The sequence below is a fragment of the Hyperolius riggenbachi genome, chromosome 3 (genome assembly GCF_040937935.1).
Source record: "Hyperolius riggenbachi isolate aHypRig1 chromosome 3, aHypRig1.pri, whole genome shotgun sequence".
NCBI classification, from domain to species: Eukaryota; Metazoa; Chordata; class Amphibia; order Anura; family Hyperoliidae; genus Hyperolius; species Hyperolius riggenbachi.
In genome coordinates this window covers 359,627,639-359,651,793 of record NC_090648.1, presented here as the reverse complement: position 1 = coordinate 359,651,793, position 24,155 = coordinate 359,627,639, and the positions used below count along the sequence as shown (strand labels likewise).

The 24,155-nt window shown below is 43.0% G+C and overlaps 1 protein-coding gene across 1 annotated transcript in view; it reads left to right on the top strand.

The window, feature by feature from the left end:
* LOC137561547 (serine protease inhibitor Kazal-type 1-like) overlaps window positions 1-22,519 on the top strand; it is a 33,151-nt gene extending 10,632 nt beyond the window's left edge. The window contains exons 3-5 of the mRNA XM_068272862.1: window positions 14,405-14,523; window positions 19,559-19,613; window positions 22,388-22,519. Of these exons, the coding sequence (XP_068128963.1) occupies window positions 14,405-14,523; window positions 19,559-19,613; window positions 22,388-22,405 (192 nt within the window). The 3' untranslated portion in view covers window positions 22,406-22,519. The remainder of the gene's footprint in view (window positions 1-14,404; window positions 14,524-19,558; window positions 19,614-22,387) is intronic.
* Window positions 22,520-24,155: the final 1,636 nt, after the last annotated feature.

Genomic DNA, 24,155 nt, shown 5'->3' with positions numbered 1-24,155 from the left:
GCCCCGAAGGCAGCATGAAAGTGAAGTGCTTACTGTGCTTCTCCCCTGCTCCCCACCCACGCGTTCATCCAGCTCTCTCACCAACAGGCATCTGTGCATGGACGCCAGGCTGTAGATGCAGGAGAGAGTGCATTGTGGTCAGTCCAGGACGCTAGTCTTCCCTCCTAGCAACTTCCATCAATCACTCCTTAAGGCCAGAAACCCACTAGGAGCATTTTCTGAGCATTTTGCTATTTGAAAGCTCTTGCTAATTGTAATGCTATGGGTGTGATCCCACTTGAGCGAAACTCAGTTTAGGCGTGATGACTATAGCACCAACTGGGTTAGCACCGCAGTGCACAGCTGATCAAAAGTTTTGCGCTAGCAAAGTCTGGTGCACTTCGCATAGAGTTTAATGGCGCTGCTTTGCGTGTGGGACTTTGCACGTGATCTAAACTTATCACGCCTAAACTTATCACGCCTAAACTGGCTTTTCACCAGCGTGGGGCAATGGTTATCACGCCTAAAGTCTCTAACTGGGTTAGCACCGCTTTGTGAATCGAGCCTCTAAAGCGCTTGTTATATCTATTTCCCCTGCGCTTTTAAGAATGAATACATAGTATTTATTCTGTTCCGGGTGAAAGTTCACTTTCCTAACCTGACGTCAGGAAGTGGAAAACAAATTATAAAGTGCTTTAAGCGCTTTTGCAGAGCGATTCTAAGAAAAAAAGGGCAAAGTGCAGGTAGGGGCCAGGAGGCGCTAACCACACCCCCCCCCCCCCCCCACAAAATAGCAGAACGCTGGCGTCAGCTTTTTTTTAGATGTGACCAAGGCCTAATCGTGGTAAAATCATTTGCGCTAGTTTTGCAATTTCAGATGTGAACGGGGTCTTAATCTTTAACCACTTTGTCCTCCTTGACGTATAAAAACGTCAAGGAGGACAGGCGCGCTCCCGCGGCCGATCGTGCACGCGCACTCCCGGCCGCGGAGTCGGTAGCCACGGAATCAATTTATCGGGCTATGGAGCCCGATCATTGATTCCTCTCCCCCGCTGAAAAAGCGACAGCTTCTCTCGGAAGCTTCGCTCTTTCTGAAGCTGTGTCTCTCTAAGCGTACATTGTACGCTTAGAGTGACGTCATGTAAAAAAAATCGAGATTGCCATCTTGTGGCCAAAAAGTAAAACTACAAGAAAATCCTCAAAAACATTACAATACACCAATCTTTCCCCAAATTAAACACTTTTATATCCCACCCTCCCAAAAATGCCCACATAAAATGTTTAATAAAAAAAAACAAAAAAAATTACTATAAAAAAAAAAAAACATAAATATTTACCTAAGGGTCTAAACTTTTTAAATATCAATGTAAAGATGAAATATTTCTCTCTCTTTTTTTTTTTTTTTTTTTATAAGCTTGTAAATAGTGATGTATGCAAAACGGAAAAAATGCTCTTTTATTTCCAAATAAAATATTGTCGCGATACATTGTGATAGGGACATAATTTAAATGGTGAAATAACCGTGACAAATGGGCAATAACAATACGTGGGTTTTAATTATGGAGGCATGTATTATTTTAAAACTATAATGGCCGAAAACTGACAAATGAATTTTTTCATTTTTTTTCTTATTCTTCCTGTTAAAATGCATTTACAGTAAAGTGGCTCTTAGCAAAATGTACCCCCCAAAGAAAGCCGAATTGGTGGCGGAAAAAAACAAGATATAGATCAGTTCATTGTGATAAGTAGTGATAAAGTTATAGGCTAATGAATGGGAGGTGAACATTGCTCTGATGCATAAGCTGAAAACGACTGAGATGTTAAGTGGTTAATCCAGACTGAGGGCTGAAATCCTCTTTTAAAAAAAAAAAATAAAAAAAAAAAAAAAAAAAAAAATCTCTACCAAAATCGCAGCAAAATGCTCATGGAATCTCTTACAAAATGCTAATTACAAGCGCTAGCGAATGTGCTAGTGATTTGTAGTGGGTTTCAGGCCTAAGTGTGGTTTCAAAATGGCTGATGGGGCTTTCTCTTCCTTGCTGAGATCATTAAGAACTGCATTTTTTGTAATTTTTCTGTAGGCAGGGAACACACTAAGCAGAAACGCTAGCATTGCACAAAAACGCAGCGTTAATGCTTAAAATGTTAATGGGGCGCATGTGTATACGTTTTAGAACGCTAGTTTTTTGCATATTTTCAAAACGTACATAATGAAAGTCGATGGTGATGCAATATTTTGCGTTTTGTATGCAGTTTTTTTCCACTTCCTGCTGACTTCCTAGTGATTTGCATAAAATGCATATACAGTGGAGGAAATAATTATTTGACCCCCTCACTGATTTTGTAAGTTTGTCCAATGACAAAGAAATGAAAAGTCTCAGAACAGTATCATTTCAATGGTAGGTTTATTTTAACAGTGGCAGATAGCACATTAAGGTCATGGAGTGGCCTAGTCAGTCTCCGGACCTTAATCCAATAGAAAACCTATGGAGGGAGCTCAAGCTCAGAGTTGCACAGAGACAGCCTCGAAACCTTAGGGATTTAGAGATGATCTGCAAAGAGGAGTGGACCAACATTCCTCCTAAAATGTGTGCAAACTTGGTCATCAATTACAAGAAACGTTTAATCTCTGTGCTTGCAAACAAGGGTTTTTCCACTAAGTATTAAGTCTTTTATTGTTAGAGGGTTCAAAAACTTATTTCACTCAATGAAATGCAAATCAGTTGTTATCTTTTATTTAAGGTTATTTTTTCGATTTTCATTTTGATGTGCTATCTGCCACTGTTAAAATAAACCTACCATTGAAATGATACTGTTCTGAGACTTTTCTTTTCTTTGTCATTGGACAAACTTACAAAATCAGTGAGGGGTCAAATAATTATTTCCTCCACTGTAAAAAACACAATACGCACGAAAAAAGCATGTGCGGGAAGCAAGCGCACGTACAACGCACATGACAAAAAAATGCGAGCACCAAGCCTAATGGCGGGCATACACAGGTCGATCCGGCGGCCGATTAGCCGCCGAATCAACTTCCGCTGCGTCACCGCTCATCCGCGCGGATCGATGCCCGCTCATCCCCGCCGGCGCTCCATCAGCCGCTCGATTCCCCGCTATTGTCCACCGGCGGGGATCGAGTGGGGAATCTATCCGGCAGGGCATCGGACCTGTCGGATATTATCAATCGAGCCATCAGCAGCTCGATTAATAAGCAAAAAGTCAGTGTATGCCCAGCATAAAAGAGAAAATTGCTTAATCTCTGGCACTGTTGGGACCAGTTCAGACTGAAGCACTTGACGCCCATACCTTACAACCCCCCCCCCCCCCCTAAAGACCAGGCAATTTTTTTTTTTTTATTTTTTTTTTACAATAACTGCAACTCAGCCAGGGCTACCTCTAGACATTCTCTCACTCCAGGTAAGAAATCCTGTGGCGCCCATCAGCCCCATACCCCCCACCCCTAAGCCACCCCGAAAATAATAGTAATGCATCAGCGTTTCACCACAAAATACTTATTGCTGCATGGGTTCACCAGAAAATAGTTGTACCTACACACCTACAGGATCTTCTCAAAAAATGTGCATATTGGGATAAAGCTCATTATTTTCTGTAATGTACTGATAAAAAGTATACTTTCATATATTTTAGATTCATTACACTACAACTGAAGTAGTTCAAGCCTTTTATTGTTTTAATATTGATGATTTTGGCATACAGCTCATGAAAACTCAAAATTCCTATCTCAAAAAATTAGCATATTTCATCCGACCAATAAAAGAAAAGTGTATTTAAAACAAAAAGTCAACCTTCAAATAATTATGTTCAGTTATGCACTCAATACTTGGTCGGGAATCCTTTTGCAGAAATTACTGCTTCAATGTGGCGTGGCATGGAGGCAATCAGCCTGTGGCACTGCTCAGGTGTTATGGAGGCCCAGGATGCTTCGATAGCGGCCTTAAAGAAAACCTGAACTGAAAATAAAAGTCCAAATAAACATACACAAGTCATACTTACCTCCTGTATAGTCTACTCCTCAATCTATTTTTCCTCTCCTGCCTCCTGTTTGTCCACTGTGATCAAGGGAATTCTCCGTCCTCCATTTTGAAAATCGCTATTACCCTATAACAGCTTCCTGGTCAGCACACAGTTAAACTGTAACATCGCCCACTTGAGCCATAGGGAAACATGGACACATCAGTTCTCCTCTCAGCTGTAACTGACAGCAACTGATATATAACTGAGAGCAGCTGATACATTTCAGTTCTGACAAAATGTTGTCAGAACTGGAAGGGATCACTGTAAGAAGAAAATGGTGAGCTTCTGAGAGGAACTGATGGCAAGGTAACTATGTAATGTTCATTTGAAGTTACCTCATGTGTTTTATTTTAAATCATTTTACTCAGTACAGGTTCTCTTTAAGCTCATCCAGAGTGTTGGGTCTTGCGTCTCTCAATTTTCTCTTCACAATATCCCACAGATTATCTATGGGGTTCAGGTCAGGAGAGTTGGCAGGCCAATTGAGCACAGTAATACCATGGTCAGTAAACCATTTACCAGTGGTTTTGGCACTGTGAGCAAGTGCCAGGTCGTGCTGAAAAATGAAAGCTTTTCAGCAGATGGAAGCATGAACCCACTTTTGAAACAGTGGCAGAAGCGCCTGACCTGGGCTACAGAGAAGCAGCACTGGACTGTTGCTCAGTGGTCCAAAGTACTTTTTTTGGATGAAAGCAACTTTTGCATGTCATTCGGAAATCAAGGTGCCAGTCTGGAGGAAGACTGGGGAGAGGGAAATGCCAAAATGCCTGAAGTCCAGTGTCAAGTACCTACAGTCAGTGATGGTCTGGGGTGCCATGTCAGCTGCTGGTGTTGGTCCACTGTGTTTTATCAAGGGCAGGGTCAATGCAGCTAGCTATCAGGAGATTTTGGAGAACTTTATACTTCCATCTGCTGAAAAGCTTTATGGAGAGGATTTCATTTTTCAGCACGATCTGGCACCTGCTCACAGTGCCAAAACAACTGGTAAATGGTTTACTAACCATGGTATTACTGTGCTCAATTGGCCTGCCAACTCTCCTGACCTGAACACCATAGAGAATCTGTGGGATATTGTAAAGAGAAAGTTGAGAGACGCAAGACCCAACACTCTGGATGAGCTTAAAGCTGCTATCGAAGCATCCTGAGCCTCCATAACACCTGAGCAGTGCCACAGGCTGATTGCCTCCATGCCACGCCGCATTGAAGCAGTCATTTCTGCAAAAGGATTTCCGACTAAGTATTGAGTGCATAACTGAACATAATTATTTGAAGGTTGACTTTTTTTGTTTTAAAAACACTTTACTTTTATTGGTCGGATGAAATATGCTAATTTTTTTGAGATAGGAATTTTGAGTTTCCATGAGCTGTATGCCAAAATCATCAATATTAAAACAATAAAAGGCTTGAACTACTTCAGTTGTAGTGTAATGAATCTAACATATATGAAAGTATAATGTTTATTAGTACGTTACAGAAAATAATGAACTTTATCACAATATGCTAATTTTTTGAGAAGATCCTGTACACACCTGTTCATGTGAGTACTAGGTACGAGTTACTTGCTTGAAGGAACTGTTAAAGAGAACCTGTACTGAGCAAAATTATTTAAAATAAACACATGAGGTAACTTCAAATGAACATTACATAGTTACATTGCCATCAGTTCCTCTCAGAAGCTCACCATTTTCTTCTTACAGTGATCCCTTCCAGTTCTGACAATATTTTGTCAGAACTGAAATATATCAGTTGCTGTCAGTTACAGCTGAGAGAACTGATGTGTCCATGTTTCCCTATGGCTCAAGTGGGTGATATTACAGTTTAACTGTGTGCTAACCAGGAAGCTGTTATGAGGTAATAGCCATTTTCAAAATGGAGGCCGGAGAATTCCATTGATCACAGTGGACACACAGGGTGCAGGAGAGGAAAAATAGATTGAGGAGTAGACTACACAGGAGATAAGTATGACTTGTGTATGTTTATTTTGTCTTTTAATTTTCAGTTCAGGTTTTCTTTAAGAATGAATCCGTTATGAGTCAAGAGTCAGGACTCAGGAGCAGCTGCTGTAATCTGATCCCTGAGTGAGTTGAGAGGCATTTCCTCTCACTACTAAGTGCAGCTTGCGCCCTCCCTCCTGTGCTCTAGTCAAACATTTGTACCTGCCTGGTGGTTGAGACGGCAGTGAACTCGGCGCGCACACACAATCATTTTACCTCCTTTCAGTGTCCTTTAAAAGGACACTCTGCCGGAGGTATCTGGTGTGTGTGTGTGTGTGTTCGTTCAGGGCAGATTGCATTTGCAGAACTGCGGTCGTGGCTAGCAGGCTGTTTTCTGCCGAAAGGGGAAGTAATTCCCCTTTGTTTACCTCTGTACAGCGCTGCAATCTTCTGCAGCGCTGCACGTCTGTCCCATGGCTGTCCCCGGGTTGGCTTGCAGATGGAGCCCTCTCATAGGCTGATGCCTATGAGAGGAGGGGATAAGTGCCGATCACCTCCCTATGGCAATTTGGCAGGCACAGGGGGGGAGGGAGTCAGAGGAAGGAAAGAGGGAAAAGCCTCCCCTTTCTAATCGGGGGGGAAAAAAAATAACACTATAATAAAAAGATAGATAGATAGAGATCTATTTATCTTTTTATTATAGGTGTTTTTTTGTTTTTTTTTTTGTTTAAATTGCCTAGTGCAATTTAATTTGAATGTGTTTTCCCCATGCAGATAAAAACACAGCTGTGAAGCCCTGCATGCATTTTCTCTATCAATTACATTAGCTTATGTGATAATACGTGCATGTTTTCACGCATACAGACAGTGTATGCAGAAAGCCAACAGATGAATGTTCCCCCAGCCTCAGCTTATTACTCACTCTGTCCTCTCTGGAGCAGAACTGTCTCTGCAGACTCCTCCAGCATCACAACTACAGTACAGAGCACTTGCAGAAGAGGGTGTAGGGGTTGGGTGTTGTAGCAAGAGCCTGCTTCAAACTGAACAGGGACTGTCTACAAAACTTTGTATGATTCCTTATCAGTGGCTGAGCAGATGCTGTCATTAAAAACAATGTGCAGAGAGCAGAAAGCTTTTTCTCTCCATGCCCTTAGTTGGCAGTCTTTCAGGACATGGAAAACAAACTGTATCCTTTGCTGGGTCTAGTGTTACGCCCCTGATACTACCTGATGCTTTACCCTGGCGTCCAAATTTCTGCAAGTCTTTTCATAGTTCCAGGTCTGTATACTACCTTGAGAAAGGGGATCCTGCTAGGCCTCAAACAATTGCTGAGATTTTGACTGCAGATTTTAGAATAAATGATTGATCTATGTGAAACCATTTGTGGTGTGCTGGTCCTACCTACATTAGCTACTGAAGTCTGAGGGTCATAGGGGAAAAAGTCCTGTTTTAAAATTAAAAAACAGGCCTGGAAGTGTAGCAAAAGCGCAGTCTGGAAGGCCACACATGATAGTGTGGCCTGCAGGGGAAGGATAGGGTTAATGGAATAGGGGGTGGTTCTAGGGAAGTAGTGCAAGGTTTGAATAGGAGGTGGGGGGCGGAGTTTGCCAGTCAGGCACAAGGAAAGGAAGCTAGCTGGACGCACCCTTTGCCTGCATCATGGAGGATGTCAAGGCCTTGGTGACCCGGATAAGAGAGGAGGCGGCTTCCAGGGGGCCAGGATGGGTGTCCAAACAGATCGCCGCCATGTCTGCTGGCCCTAGCGGGCAGCAGGAGGAGCTTGGGCGGAGGGCATCCAGACCGCCCAATCGTCTTAGCCCTGAGCCGACCGGAGGGTCGCAAAGGAGGAGCGGGAGTCCAGCGCGGGATCCCCAGGTGCCCCCGGCTAAGAGGCATTCCACAGGGGGCTTGGCCAAGGGAAATCCCAGAGGCAAGAGCGGGGGATCGAGCGGCAGCAGGCGGGAGAAGGCAGCGGAGAAGTCGGGAGCGGCGGCCGCTGCACAGCAGGCCTCTCAGGCGACCAGGAAGAAGGGCGACAGCTCCAGCCGCACGGCACCGCCTCATCGCAGAGCGGGGTGGTGGCCCACAGCTCATCCCAAGGGGACGCTCCGGCCACCAGAAGCAGGAGCCATGACGCAGTGACTGGGAGCAGCGCCGGGAGTGGCCAGTCACAGAGCGGTGCGCCCCCCCCCCATCAGCCAGGGAGGGCAGGAGATCGGCCAGCAAGGTGGTGATGCTGGAGGAGGCCGCAACATGTCAGCTGCGAACATGGGAGCACCAGGAATCCCACCAGGATCCGGACCAGTGGTCGTGCAGGTGCCCCTTGCGCCACCAGGTGAGGCCAACGTCGGCAATGTTTTTGCCAGTATGCCAGATAGTGTGGGGATGGGATGGCAAGCGGGGAGGGTGCAGGGCATGGGGGTGGCGCCAGGTAATGCGCAGGCTGTGATTTTTACCTGCTCTGGAATCATATTTAGCAGGCATAAGGTTTCTGTTGGGGGGGGGGGGGCGCCAGTGGTACAGTTTTCGCCAGTAGGGGCGTGGTCGGGCCCATTGCAGACGCCTGCGGTTTTTCAGCCGCCTGAGTAGCAGTCAGCCATCCTTGGCGGGACAGCAGCCGGTGTGTATAGCCAGCAGTCAGGTACGGATAATTCACCAGGGGTTGTGGGGGGGGGGAGGGGGGGGGAGGGGGGGGGCAGCAGCGCAACAGGCGCAGGCCAGGGTGATGTTGCCACTAACAGAGGCAGGAAGCTCTGAAGTTGCAGTGCAGACCAATGAGGGCGAAGGGGAGACCGAAAAGGCGGGGGAGGCCGAGGTTATAAGGCTGGCTGATGTGTCCAAAGCAGAAATGTATGTGTGCCTCAGTGGTCCCTTAGGTGTTCATTTAAAGGCGGAGGTTCGCGAAAAAAATTTGGAAGGGTGAGTTTGTCGAAATTTTCTCCCTGTTGCACCTGGCCAAGTTTAATTTGGATAAGGTAAAATCTACCGAATCCAAAAAAGAGGAAAGGCGTAGGTATAGTTTGATTCTGCGCACATTTCAGAATTGGCTGCAGGCTTTCGAGATCCTGGCATGCGTTATTGGGGAGAAGAACCCGGAGTGTTCAGCCCTTTTTTTGTTTTTTTGTTATCAGAATGCTATAGGTGAGGCTTATAGGAGGTATGGAGGGGATGCCTGGCTGAGATACGATGAGGCATTCAGGCAGAGGAAGGCGGTTCGCCCTTCGGTGTGCTGGAACCACAAGGATATAAAATTGTGGATGAGCCTGATGATCCCATCTACCGGGCAGCAGTCCTTTTGGGGCCAGGAAGGTGCAGGGTCTTCAGGAAAATCAGTCAGCAGGACAAAAGGTTTGTGCTGGCAATTCAACGATGCCACATGTAAGTTTGGGTCATCCTGCCGGTTCACGCACGAGTGCTCGGGCTGCGGTGGGTCACACCCGGTGTCCAGGTGCTACAAGCAGAAACGATGAAGGACTTCAGAGGCTGGTAACAAGAGGGAGGACGCCGGTGAGAGTTCTAAGGATGGAGCCGTCTCTTTGTAAGTACCCGCGTACGGAAGATGCTAATTTCTTGCGGCTGGGTTTCACGGATGGCTTCGTTATTCCCAGCCAATGTGCATCGCGGGGCGACGAGCCTCATCGTAATTTTAAAATCGGCATGTGCTTTACCGGAGGTTGTGTCAGGTAAACTATGGAAGGAAATCAAGGCAGAACGGGTGGCTGGTCCGTTTAAGTTTTGCCCGATAGAGGGCTTGTTTCTCCCCTGGGGGTTGTCCCAAAGAAGGAACCAGGGTCCTTCCGCCTTATCCATCACCTGTCCTTTCCAAAAGGGTCGTTGGTTAATGACGGTTTGGTGGAACAAGACATATCTGTTGTGTACACGTCGTTTGACGTTGCGCTCAGATGGGTTCGAAGGTTGGGGCGGGGTTCCCACTTAGCCAAGACCGACATTGAGTCGGCTTTCAGATTGTTACTGGTGCACCCATCTAATTTCAGGTTGTTGGGAATTTTCTGGCAAGAAAATTATTTCGTTGACCGATCCCTCCCCATGGGTTGTTCTATCTCCTGTTCGTTTTTTGTTTTCAGTTCAGCTGTTTTGTGGAGTGGGCAGTAAAAGGTTTCCGGGGTCCGCTCGGTCATACATTACCTGGACGATTTTTTTTTGTTCATGGGGGCGGCTGGCTCAGTTGATTGCTCTTCTGCGTTGGACGCGATGTATCAGGTTTGTAGTGATTTTTGGGATCCCTCTCGCCCTTTCCAAGACAGGGTCCTTCTACGTCATTAAAATTTTTGGGGATCCAAATGGTTACGTGGTTAGATAGTTACATGGTTAGATAGTTACATGGTTAGATAGTTAGATGGTTAGATAGTTAGATGGTTAGATAGTTAGATGGTTAGATAGTTAGATGGTTAGATGGTTACATGGTTAGATGGTTAGATGGTTAGATGGTTAGATGGTTAGATGGTTAGATGGTTAGATGGTTAGATGGTTAGATGGTTAGATGGTTAGATGGTTAGATGGTTAGATGGTTAGATGGTTAGATGGTTAGATGGTTAGATGGTTAGATGGTTAGATGGTTAGATGGTTAGATGGTTAGATGGTTAGATGGTTAGATGGTTAGATGGTTAGATAGTTAGTTAGATAGTTAGATAGTTAGTTAGATAGTTAGATAGTTAGATAGTTAGTTAGATAGTTAGATAGTTAGTTAGATAGTTAGATAGTTAGTTAGATAGTTAGATAGTTAGATAGTTAGTTAGATAGTTAGATAGTTAGATAGTTAGATAGTTAGTTAGTTAGATAGTTAGATAGTTAGATAGTTAGATAGTTAGATAGTTAGATAGTTAGTTAGTTAGTTAGTTAGTTAGTTAGATAGTTAGATAGTTAGATAGTTAGATAGTTAGATAGTTAGTTAGATAGTTAGTTAGTTAGTTAGATAGTTAGATAGTTAGATAGTTAGATAGTTAGTTAGTTAGTTAGATAGTTAGATAGTTAGATAGTTAGTTAGATAGTTAGTTAGATAGTTAGATAGTTAGATAGTTAGATAGTTAGATAGTTAGTTAGATAGTTAGATAGTTAGATAGATAGTTAGATAGTTAGATAGTTAGATAGTTAGATAGTTAGATAGTTAGATAGTTAGATAGTTAGTTAGATAGTTAGTTAGATAGTTAGTTAGATAGTTAGTTAGATAGTTAGATAGTTAGTTAGATAGTTAGATAGTTAGTTAGATAGTTAGATAGTTAGATAGTTAGATAGTTAGATAGTTATTTTGGTTGAAAAAAGACATACGTCCATCGAGTTCAACCAGTATAAAGTACAACACCAGCCTGCTCCCTCACATATCCCTGTTGATCCAGAGGAAGGCGAAAAAACCCTTACAAGGCATGGTCCAATTAGCCCCTAAAGGGAAAAATGTCTTCCCAACTCCAGATGGTAATCAGATAAAATCCCTGGATCAACATCATTAGGCATTACTACGGATACCATGGAATGCAGCCTTCCGTTAGACGAGGTCAGTGACCTTCAGCATACTATCTGGTTGATGGTGGGTGGGCAGAAAACCACATTGCGGGACCTCCAGTCCCTGCTGGGTAAATTGAATTTTGCCTGTAGGATCGTGCCAATGGGTCGCATCTTCTGCAGACGGTTGGCGAGCGCGACAGCTGGCACGGTTTCACCCCATCACCGCATTTGGCTGACGGCAGATATGAGGGAGGATTTGAGTGTGGCTCACTTTCTTACAGGACTTTAATGGTAGAGCCTTCTGGATGGAGGAGGAGGTGAGTAACTTTGAGATTGAGTTATTTACTGATGCCTCTGGTGCCCACGGGCTTGGGGTTTTCATGGCAGGAGAGTGGTGTTCGGCCCCATGGGATCCGTCATGGGTTCAGGCTGGCTTTACTTCTAACATGGTGTTATTGGAACTGTTTCCTATTGTTGTGGCGCTTCAATTGTGGGGACGGCGTTTGGCCAACAAGCGCATACGTTTCAATTGCGACAACCTGGGGGTGGTATTGGCCGTAAATAAATTTTCGGCTTCTTCACCGCCAGTGATCTGAGTTATGAGGCAGTTGGTTCTTTTGTGCTTGCAGTTAAATATTTGTATTTTTGCAGTGCATTTGCCTGGGGTTGACAACCTCATTGCTGATGCCCTCTCTCGATTCCAATGGGACAGGTTTGAGGAGGCAGCTCCTACGGCGGAAGAGAGTGGGGTTCCTTGTTCAGAAATGATGTTGACGATTCTTTTCAAATGATTTCCTTGCTGATGCGAATATCATTGTCTGAGTCGTCATGGGCAGCATACGCGCCGGTGTGGAAGGCGTGGGACGTTTTGATGGCTCAGGTGGGCGATTGTACATCTGAAGATCGCTCGTGCCTGCTCCTATACTCAGTAGGAAAATTTTTTGCGGAGGGCACATCAGCTACAGCCATGGCTTAAAAAATTGGCGGCATTGGCTTTCTTGTTTAAATCTAGGGATCAAAGGGATGTGACGAAAGATTTTAGGGTAACGCAGGCTATGAAGGGGTTCAGGGCCAGATCGATAACAAGGGATTTGAGGTGCCCGGTTTCGTTTGAAATATTGGGAAAATTGGTGGCGGCGCTGCAGGGAGTTTGCTACTGCCAACAGGAGGTGGTGCTTTTCAGCATCGCATTTGTGCTGGCTTTCTTTGGTGCATTTCGGGTGGGAGAACTGGTCAGCAGGTCAAAAGTTCAGGTGGGGGGCATACTAGCTGAGGATGTATCAGTTCAGGAAGAAGCGGTTTCCATAATATTGAGGAAATCAAAAACTGATCGGTTGGGAAAGGGTAGGATTGTCACGCTTTTTAAAATTGGGGGTTTGCTTTGACCCAGGGAAAATGTTAAGTTTTTTTTTTTCTGCCTTTCAGGCTGGCCTCTTCACCCGTTTTTTTTCTATCGCACGCTGACGGGTTGCCGCTTACCCGCTTTCAGTTTTCTTCAATTTTACGTAAGTGCCTGATTAAGGCAGGGTTCCCTCCCAGCGAATTTGCCCCCACTGTTTTCGCATCGGGGCAGCTACGGAGGCGTCTCATTGGGGGATTAGTGAGGATGTGGTAAAAAGAATAGGCCGTTGGGACTCCATGAGATATAAATCTTATGTTCGAATGCATTTGATGTAAAGTAGTTATGTTAAGGAGAACGGGTTTTGGTTCCGTTTTTTCCCCTTTGTTTTGTTTTTTCTTGTCTTGCAGGTCAACCAGCCCTGGTGTGGATATTTGGGCATTCTTATGTCTCTAGACGGGTGTGACAAGCTGCGGTTCGCCCGGAGGGGCGCCAGCTAGGATTCCCGAGGCAGGAGGTCCGGATGCGGTGGCTGGGTTTTCCTGGCAAGTTGTGTGCTTGGGTTTTGCCCGAAATCCAAGTATGCACAGTGGGATAGGGCACCAGATGTGTTGGTGTTGCACGTAGGAGGGAATGATGTGGCGAAAAAATGAACTAGGTGCATTATCCGGGATATTAAGTTCGACCATTTCAGGCTTAAGCGGGAGTTTCCGGCCACAGTTTTAGTGTGGTCGGATGTGATTGCCAGATCCTCTTGGAGGGGTGCTAGATCAGTGCAAAAAGTTAATAGGGCCAGACTTAAACTAAATAAGGAGGTTGCAAAGTTTATGACACAGAACGGGGGAGTGGCGGTCCAGCAAGTCGAGTTGGAGAGTTATCTCCATTTGCTACTTAGTAGGGATGGAGTTCATTTGAATGACGTCGGAACGGATTTGTGGGCGTTAGGAATAGAAGAGGGTATTCAGAGGGCGCTGAAGGTGTGGGCCTCTCTGGCATGAGGGGTCACGCTGGTTTGTGGTGGAGGGGTAAGGGCTCCAAAAGTGAAAGATTCTGGGGGGGATTTGCCTCAGGTGCAAATCTACCGGTGGTGTTTTATCTACAAGTAAGAGTGACTCGGTGGCCAAGCAGCTGTCCCTGAGCCGGTGACCGCGGCGGGGGCCGGTTACACGCTGCTTGCCAGTTATCCTGGATTTCAACAGGTGGTGATTATATGGACCCCTTACCTCGGCTCTCTGAAGTTATCGGTTTCAAGTTATAATATTGTTAAATAAACTGGCTGCTCTGGCCTATTAAATCCAGCTGGCTGTCCTTGTGTTTATTGGGTTTTATCCGGGGTTGGGGTGGTTTGGTATCCGGGAAGGCTAGGCCACTGACACTACCAAGGTAATTGAGATAGTTCAACTTTAAGTAGGCAACCGTGGTTTCTCAAGATACATCGCTCCTAATTTCCTAGGTGTTTTGGGTCTCCATGAGCTGTCTGGGTAATATTTAGGACTGTCATGTGATCAAGTTCATATTGCTTTTGATTCATTTATCTGGCTGTTCCTAATTTCATCTCTTTGCGAAATTTGTTTACTTTTTGCATAAAAAGCAGTGAATAAGCTGAACAATATTCTACTACTGTTAAACCTGTCAGAATGTATCCTTTCATTTACAGGTTAAGTGTAACTACAAAAGGGTTAGAAATGAATTTGCCTGTCCCAAAGAGCTGAAGCCAGTATGTGGAACGGATGGCAGCAGCTATGCTAATGAATGCGCACTGTGCAACGCAAAAGAGTATGTATAAATTGGATAATCAAGCTTTTTATAAACCACACTTTTTTTTTCAGGTCCGTTCACAAAGATGTGAAATGACAATCCTTTTACCTTCAGTAAATTGTGGGCCTGGCTTTGGATGTAAAGGATAACTCTCATTACTGCTACAGTGCAAGCAGAATTGCAGACTACCCAGGCTCACTGCACAGAAGATGTGATCCGCTCCATAACTGCATGCACATTCACATACAAACAGGGCCGGATGGATTTAGCCTTTTTGTCACTCCAGGCAAGAAGTCCTGTGTAACACCAAAAAAAAAAAAAACCCAAAAACAAAACCTGCATACACTAAAGCATATGAACATTTGGAGTATAAAGCCCAATCTACACGATACGATTCTTTGTGCGATTCGATTAATGATCCAATTAAATCCGACATGTCTGATCGGTATTCGATTTTCTATTGCAAAACAATGGCAAATCGAATCCCGATCGGACATGTCAGATTAAATTGAATCGTAATTGAATCGCACAAAGAATCGTATCATGTAGGTGGGTCTTAAGGTGGATGATTCTCCGAGATGCAAACATCCTGTCAATCCTGTCACATTTTGTTGCACACCCACTTCCTGCACTGCCCATACATGGTACACTTTTTTTTTTTTTTTTCCTTTTAAGTAGTGTATTACTACACTACAGTAGTGGGATTTCAAGTAGTGTATAACTTGAATTTGGAATTCAAATGAAATCTGACTTCATGTGTTACCGTGGCATGGGGGGTTCACTTACTCAGGAGTCTTCTGCCTGTCTGCATTTCATTACATGTGATAAAAGCCCATTCCACCACTTCAGCGCTTCCTCTCTCTGGCTTGAAATAGGAAGCACGGTAGTGTCATGCAATACGGCTTTCATTACGCCTATGACACGTAATGGAACTCAGACGTCCTGAAGACTTCTGGGTAATTTAATTTCTCGCTCCCATCAAGTAGAGATGGCCCAAACGGTTCCAGGCGAACTTTGGGTGGTTCACGTTCACATGCGAACGCAAACTTTCCCGGAAGTTTGGTTTGCCCCATAGTGCACCATTAGGGTCAACTTTGACCCTCTACATCAGTCAGCAGGCCGTTGTAGCCAATCAGGCTACACTATCCCCTGAAGCCACCCCTTATATAAGGCAGGCAGTGCCGGCCATTAGTCGTTCGTGTCCCTATAGTAATTAGTGAAGGGAAAGCTGCTGGCAGACTCTCATAGGTAAAGATTAGTTAGGCTCTTGTACGCTTGTTAGCTTGCTCCTGGCTGATTGTTATCCTTAAAATAGCACCCCACAACAGCTCTTTTGAGAGCTAATCTTGTTCTTCTCTTTTTTTTTTTTTTTCTTGGGAGGGCAGTGCTTTTTGGAGCGGATCGGAATCTAACTGGTCATATGTGAACACTCATATGTGATTCTCATAGGGAATCATTGCAGAAGCGCTTTTAGGGTGATTTTCAAAATTGTCTGCGCTTAAAAAATTCCTAAAAATGCTCTAGGTGTGAACAAGCCCTAGGGTTCTGCCTCTGACACAGGAGACCAGAGTTTGAACCTCGAATCTTCCTGTTCAGTAGTAAGCCAGCACCTGTACAGTGAAGAGACCTTGGACAAGACTACTGCCTATTGAGTGCGTCCTAGTGGCTGAAAAGTACAACATAAATGTTTTTTCTTGTTACATGCGATGCAACTTTTAAACATTGTGATCTATCCATTTTCAGGATGAACAGTGTAACTAGTATTGTGTGAAAGCAGCTTTAAGCTAGGTGCACACATAGCAGAAATGCTAGCATTGCGGAAAACACTGCACTTTTGCTGCTTATGGAAGTCTATTAGCCGCAGGAAAAAGCATATAAAAAATGCATATGCATTTTAAACCTGCTTTTTTTTAAAAAATGCTGGTTCTGTTGCATAATATTCATAGACATATCAAAACACACACATGAGTCGATGGAAACATAATGGTATGCGGTTTTTTTCTATGCTTTTTGAGAAAATTTTTTGATGTATTTCTACTTCCTGTTTTCCTAGCATGCGTTTTTGTATATGCGAACTGCAAATGCGTTTAAGCATTTGCTTGTGTTTGAATGCATCTGCAGTAAACAAAATGCAAACGCACCAAAACACAGTAAAAACGCACAGAACATTGACATAAAACGCAGCCTTTCTTTCACGCTATGTTATGTGTGCACCTAGCCTTAGTGGGAGAAATGCTAACTAGCTTAGAGTATAGGCCTTGTTCCCTCATCTGAAAAGTGCAACCAGACACAGCTTGTCTCACCCAGACCTGTGCAATCTTTGCTAACTTTAAACATATTGGGCTCTATTCTCAATGAGTTACCGCATGCAATAACCACATGCTGTAAAATTACCAACTGAACTAAGACCATGTTGACATTTACAATGTTTTTCCACTTGAAATCACTGCATGCGGTAAAGTGATGAAAGTGCGGTAAAATGTCAGTAAAACATCCTTATTTTAGACTTCAATTTCGCAAAAAATGAAATTCACAATGAAGAGTGCATTATTTAACCACTTAAGTACCAGCCGTCTCTGCTCCCTTAAGGACCAGAGACCGCTGGTACCAGAAACTGCAGATCACCGACTAATAACGACGAATTGCTGCACATACCAGCTGCAATCAGTCACTGCCGCACGTTGGGAACCTGGGCCGCCCACTCTGCCGTCTCTATGACTGCAGAGTTCCTGTGAGCCGGTCAGGAGCCGCTTTCATTGGCTCCTGACCCTGCCTCTCAATGTAAGCCAATGGGAGCTGCTTACATTGATAGACCGGGTCAGGAGCCAATGAAATCTGCTCCTGACCTGCTCATAGGGCTCTGCCGTTATAGAGATGGCAGAGCGTGTGAGCTTCAGCGGGGAGACAGCAGCGAGATCGTCAGGAGAGACGAAAGCTATGCCCTGGCAGCCAGGTAGCCATCAAAAAAGGGCACAGCTTTGAATCACTAAGGTCCTAAAGTAGATGATGATGATGATGATGATGATGATGATAATACTTAATTACTTATTATTATTATTTCATATTTTAAGTTAATCACCTGTAAGTACCTGAGATTTTTTTCACATCACATGTAGTCTAGAGCCTTTTAAACTGTGACGGCTGGGATTAAAAAAAAAATTGTCTGAAAACTATTTTTTTTTCCCCACAGTTTAACAATTTTTTTTTTAAAATTTTTTTTCACTATTGTTGCACTTTTACTCACTCAAATCTTTTTGTGTATTGGAAAAAAAGGTAATTACCACTGTCAGTAATTTCTCCTTAACTTTTTGTGTTACCGCTTATGTATTGTGAATTGAGCAGATTGTTGTAAAGATTTAATGTTGTGATTTTGATACTGTTATGTATTTTTTTTCAAGATAACATTTGTCCGAATGGGACATTTTTCTGTTTGTATGTTGTGAATTACTTTTTGCCAATAACCTTTTGAAACTAAAGTAAACCTGATACGGCAAAATGATTTATACTTGGGCTTCCTCCAGCCCCTGTAGTCCACTAGTTTTATGTCTGTCCTCCCTGTCCCCTCCGTCAAGACTAACTGTCAAGACAGTGGCAGAACAAACTGCCCATGCACAGAATGCTCCTGGCCATAGAAATGCTATCAGGATGTGTGTGCTTCTGGGACCGCGCATACGCAGTAGATCGCAACTCATCTGAATTGCAGACTTTATGGGGCTGACAGTGGATCAATGGAGGGCACTAGCAGGACATTAAGGGTACAAGTGGACTACAGAGGGCTGGGAGGGCTCATTTTTGCTATAATTGTCTCTGGTACACTGTAAAGGAGAACTGTAGTAAGGGATATATGGAGGCTGCCATATGTATTTCCTTTTAAGCAATACCAGTTGCCTGGCAGCCCTGCTGATCTATTTGGCTTAAGTGTCTGAATCACACCAGAAACAAACATGCAGCTAATCCTTGTCGTATCTGTCAGAATTGTCAGAAAAACCTTATCTGCTGTATGCTTGTTCAGGGGCTATGGCTGAAAGTATTAGAGGCAGAGGATCAGCAGGATAGCCAGGCAACTGGTATTACTTAACCCTTTCTGGACCAGCACCCTCTGCCCCTTTAAGAACCAGAGGGTGGTCCAGCAAACCGCCGCTTCCCAACGAATTGCCGCAAGTTACCGTCGCTCCCGCCGGACACGCCGCTCTGTCCCTGCCGCAAATCCATGACCTGTAACATTTTTGGAGACATCCGTTTTAAGTGGACTGGAAAAATCCTTTCATCGCTCCCTCCACCCCACAACAAACCCTTGTCCCAATATTTAGTTTGCCATCATCAACCACCTTGGTGAATAGTTGAAGAGATTAGACTATTAGGCCTGGGACCAAGTAGGAGAGCTTTTGACGCGCTAATGTAATGCTGTTGGGGTTTTTTAGAAAATGACATCCATCAAGTGGGATGTCAACCATAGCAATACATTAGCAAGGGCTTTTCAAATCATAAGTGCTTAGAAAAGCGTTCCTATCGGGTCCTAGGCTTAACTCTGTATGACCACAAACAAATACGGAACTCTAGTTACAAAGCACATGGACATATGTTTTCTAATCGCAACACACCATAAAGTCACATATGGATATGGTACAACTTAGACAGAATCCACGTTGAGCTAGAGGTTGCCTTTATATAGGCACATGTATGTAATCGCAATCCGGAAATGTCATGGTTTCCGAAAATGAGATATGGACATATTTCTTGTATATCTACATAGCCATTGGTTTATTTTAAATGCATCATAGATGAAGTTGGTGTTAAACACACAGCATGCAGTGGGTTGAGCCACTGGAATATGTTACGCCACAGTTAAGTGTATGGGAACTGACAGTTGTAATATAGTTTCATCCCATTGCTGTGTGGTAAAACTGTGTATTACTGTAGCACAACTGATACCCTGTGTAGGGGCCCTAATGGAAACCTGCATAATTTAACTCTCTGCTGAGGTTTCCCATTGGGTTTCAGATTATAGAACCAGGAAATCCTTTCAAATTTAACAGCAATTTTTATTTTTCAGGAAGAAACCTGAAGAAAAAATTGAATTGCTACACAAAGGAAAATGCAAAAAAGAGGTAACCTCAATATGCTTTATTTCAACAAAAGGTGTGTGTGTGTGTGTGTGTCCCAAGGACATGGGGTGGATTTGCTGTACATGGATATGGGTAGGAGTTTAACTAGGCCTCACATGAAAAGGCTGGTCCATATGGAGAGGAAAGTTCTTATACATAGAAGAAAGGCATCTGCCTCATAGTGGAAGAGGTATAAGGCACCAGGAGGAAGAACTTCCAGCTTTGGGGGCATGACCATTCCCATTGAAAACTCAATCGAGGCTTAACCACTTCCCAACTGAAGGGTTTTACCCCCTGACCACCAGAGCAATTTTCACCTTTCAGCGCTCCTTCCATTCATTCGTCTATAATTTTATCATTACTTATCGCAATGAAATGAACTATATCTTGTTTTTTTCGCCACCAATTAGGCTTTCTTTAGGTGGGACATTATGCCAAGAATAATTTTATTCTAAATGTGTTTTAATGGGAAAATAGGAAAAAATGTGGGAAAAAATTTATTATTTTTCAGTTTTCGGCCTTTATAGTTTTTAAATAATGCATGCTACTGTAATTAAAACCCATTAAATGTATATGCCTATTTATCCCGGTTATAAAACCGTTTAAATTATGTCCCTATCACAATGTTTGCCGCCAATATTTTAGTTGGAAATAAAGGTGCATTTTTTCAGTTTTGCGTCCATCCCTAATTACAAGCCCATAGTTTATAAAGTAACAGTGTTATACCCTCTTGACATAAATATTTAAAAAGTTCAGTCCCTAAGATAACTATTTATGTATTTTTTTAAATTGTAATTTTTTTATTTTTTTAATTACAAAAAAAAATTTGGGGAGTGTGGGAGGTAAGGAGTTAATTTTTTGTGTAAAACAAGTTCATTTGTGTGTAAAAAATGGTTAGGGTGTAGTTTTACTATTTGGCCACAAGACGGCAACATTACCAATTTGTTTCATGCGACCTGCAAGCGTCCTTCCGGACGCTTGCAGGAAGTAGAAAGAGGCTGGGACTTTGTTATTTTTTCACAATGATCGCGCTGCTCAGCCGAGCGGCAGCAGATCATTGCGGGGCTTAGATCAACGAACCGGAATGGATTTTCCCGTTCGTTGATCTCTGGGCGAGCGGGCGGCGGCGTGTTTACGAGCGGGAGCGCGGACAGCGGCAGGAGTGCGCAGAGTACGGATTTCTCCGTCCCTGGGGGTGAAAGGATGGAAAAAGGGGCGGAGAAATCCGTACGCGTGGGGGTAAAGTGGTTAATCACCCCATCCACGATATACCTAAATCCGCTCTATCTTTTTATTATACCCCACTTGTCTCAATGTCTCAGACCTTATAATGGCCCATATGCAATTAACCATTTCTCCTGAGTTTTCTCTTAGGTGATTTTTTTCACCTTTTTTTATTTGCAATAACTTTTCAGTACTTTGCAATTAGAAATTTACCAAAAAGTGAAAAACTATTTAAAATTCTTTTGAATATTTTCTTGTTTGCTGGTGGTTAAATAAATTGCGTTGAAATGAAACCAATCTGGTTATGGCTCCAACCCCTTTTCTGAATTTGAACCCCAGTCACCCAATGACTCTGTCCCAGGTTTGAGGCTTGTGCCAGTAACAGTGCAAGAATATTGCTTCTACTAACATGAGACCTTTGAAATCGCTTGTATATTCTAGTTGCAAATAATGCAAGTGTTAAAACATGGAAGTGAAGCATACCTTTAAGATAGATGATTTGCATGTATCAGAAGAGAAAAAAAATTGACAATAGAATATCAATATGAAAATAGATATAAATCTATCTCCCTAATATAAATGCAAAAGTTTGGATGTTTGCTACTCACAACAATGGCTGAACAGATTTGAATGAAATTTGGCACACATAGTACATTACCTGGAATAGCATATAGGTAACTTTTTGGTGGTTGTCACCATATAAGGCAGATGCTTAGTAGAATGTAAAATCCAATATTTTTATCCAATATTCTCCAAATGATATAAAAATCCAGTTAAAATACTCACACTTGATATATTCTGGACTCTTTTAGTATACTTGAGTACATACAGTACACTTTAAAGTTTTTTAAAGATTGTAATTCACTAAAGCAAATGAGCGATAATTTATACACATGACAGGATTTTTTAGGGCACTTTTAACACTACATTCCTTGCAGTGCACTGGACAGTATATTCATATAGCAATGGTACGTTCACATCTGTGTGTTATGGGTACAGGTCGGCGGATTCCGCTGGTATGACTCGCAAGATGCTGGGCATTTACCGGATAATGTGCACAATTTCAGCTGCAGTGAAGCACACTTCTATGCATTGGATACTTAAAACTATGTGTCGCAGTGCATTTGTATCTCGCAGATGCAATTTTTAAATTATTGAATATGTTCAACAAGCTGTTCTCCAATTTGAAGTGAATTTCCTGTGGCAAAGTAGTGTTTTCCTTGCTGCTATGGCTTACATCTGCATTCTGCACTCAAAGCAACATTTTTAATGTGTATAAATAAAAAAAAAATAAAAAAATTCTAGTTCCCCACAATCTCATTAACTTCACCTCCAATGAAGCCTGTGACCCTGAAATGAATTTTCTTGTCTGGTTCATCATCAAATCTCCCCCCCCCCCCTAAACTTGGTGTTCCCTGACTTTCCTAGGGTTTTTGTTTTGTTTTTTTACTTTTGGTAATGAACTTTAATTTTTCATATTAGACTTCAGAATATTAATCTACGGTAGTCATATACACTTAAATGTTTCACATATGGTTTATCTTTATTTACAGGAATCTACGTATATTTAGTAAGTTATGGAAAATGCCCAAAGCGGTGAATCTCTGGGACTCTGAAGCAAAAGTGAGGTGTGGCACATGTGGCATTCACCTAAAGAGCATTATGTGCAATAAAGATATATAAAAGCATTTCCATCATTTTGAGTGTGATTTCCACATTTCTGAAAAATACAGCTTTTCTCACACAGACAACTTTGTGCCCTCCTCTCCAGGCTTTAAGATGCAACAGCGAATTTGTTAAAGGGAACCTGAAGCAAGTAAAATGTATGTAGCTGCAAATATTACATACTAACCTCAGTCAGTTCCTCTCAGAAGTTCACTATTTGCTTCTTACAGTGATCACCTCCAGTTCTGACAAGATTTTGTCAGAACTGAAATATACCAGTTGTCAGATATGTCAGCAGCTGTCAGTTACAACTGAATGTGCAAGGTAATGTCCTAGTTTCCCTATGGCTCAAGTGGACGATGTTAGTTTAACAGTGTGCTGACCAGGAAGCTGTTATGGGGTAAAGGCCATTTTTAAAAAAGAGGATAGAGCATTCCATTGATCACAGTGGACAAATGGGATGCAGGAGAGGAGAAAGAGATTGAGTAGACTACACAGGAGGTAAGTGTTAGGAATATAGCAGCTAGTTATGATGCTGATGTTAAGGATAATACAGGAACATATTTATTTCATTTTTTTTCTGACTGATGTTGGCTACAGCCATTCTGGCTTTGGGAAAAACTGTTTGCTGTATGACAATGAAGGTCTTTGAGCTTTTGTAGTCAGTTCCTCTGGAAGTTGGATGCTGCTAATTGAATCTCCTGTAGTACATTTGCATTTGAGGGAGAACAATAGCAGACAATTTCGGATGTGATTGTCTGTGGCTGTTTACAGGTAATAACAGGCAAACTGCTACCTGTAACCAAAATGCAATCTTTTGATGTATGGACTAGACCTGTCGAAATATAGATGTCTGCCTGTGGGAATTGGATTTTGAACGAACACAGGATTTCTTTTAAGTCTGCGAGGTGTGACAGGAAAAGTCTTGAAATTCGGATGTGACAAGTGGCTCGGCAGACCGTGATGTCACAAACGGGGACATTGCGTTAGTTTTGGGGAGGGAACATTCAATGCCCCAAATGGGCCTATAAGAACCTGCACAGGTCCTACACAAATCAGTCTTTGGAGATAGCATACCTCTAGGACTAACCTGGTTCCTGACCAGAAAGTGCGTTCTCCCGGAAACAACGCCCAGATCGATACGCTGGTACGTTTATTGCCCTGTTACTTTTGCAATTTGTCATGTGTGTATCTTTGTAACTTTTATCCTTGTAATTTTTACTTGTGTTTTTTTTTTGTTTTGGTGTATATTTTCTGCATTGTTAAATTTTTTTTTTTTTCCTGGAATATTAAATCGTTTAATAAGTTTGACTTCTGCTTTACTGAATAGCACTCATAGCCTAGAAGAGACTGAAGTGTAAGGCCCAGTGCACACCAAAACCGCTAGCAGATCCGCAATACGCTAGCGGTTTTGGGAGCTGATTTCAGAGCAATTCTAGGTATGTTTAGAGAGGTTTTCTAAACATACCTAGCGGATTTGGGTGCGTTTTTTGTGTAGCAGATTACACATCTTGTTACAGTAAAAGCTGTTACCGAACAGCTTCTGTAACAAATGCCTGGCAAACCGCTCTGAAGTAGCGTTTTTCAGAGCAGTTTGCGTTTTTCCTATACTTTACATTGAGGACGAAATGCTTCCGAAATCCGCAAACGCGCAGC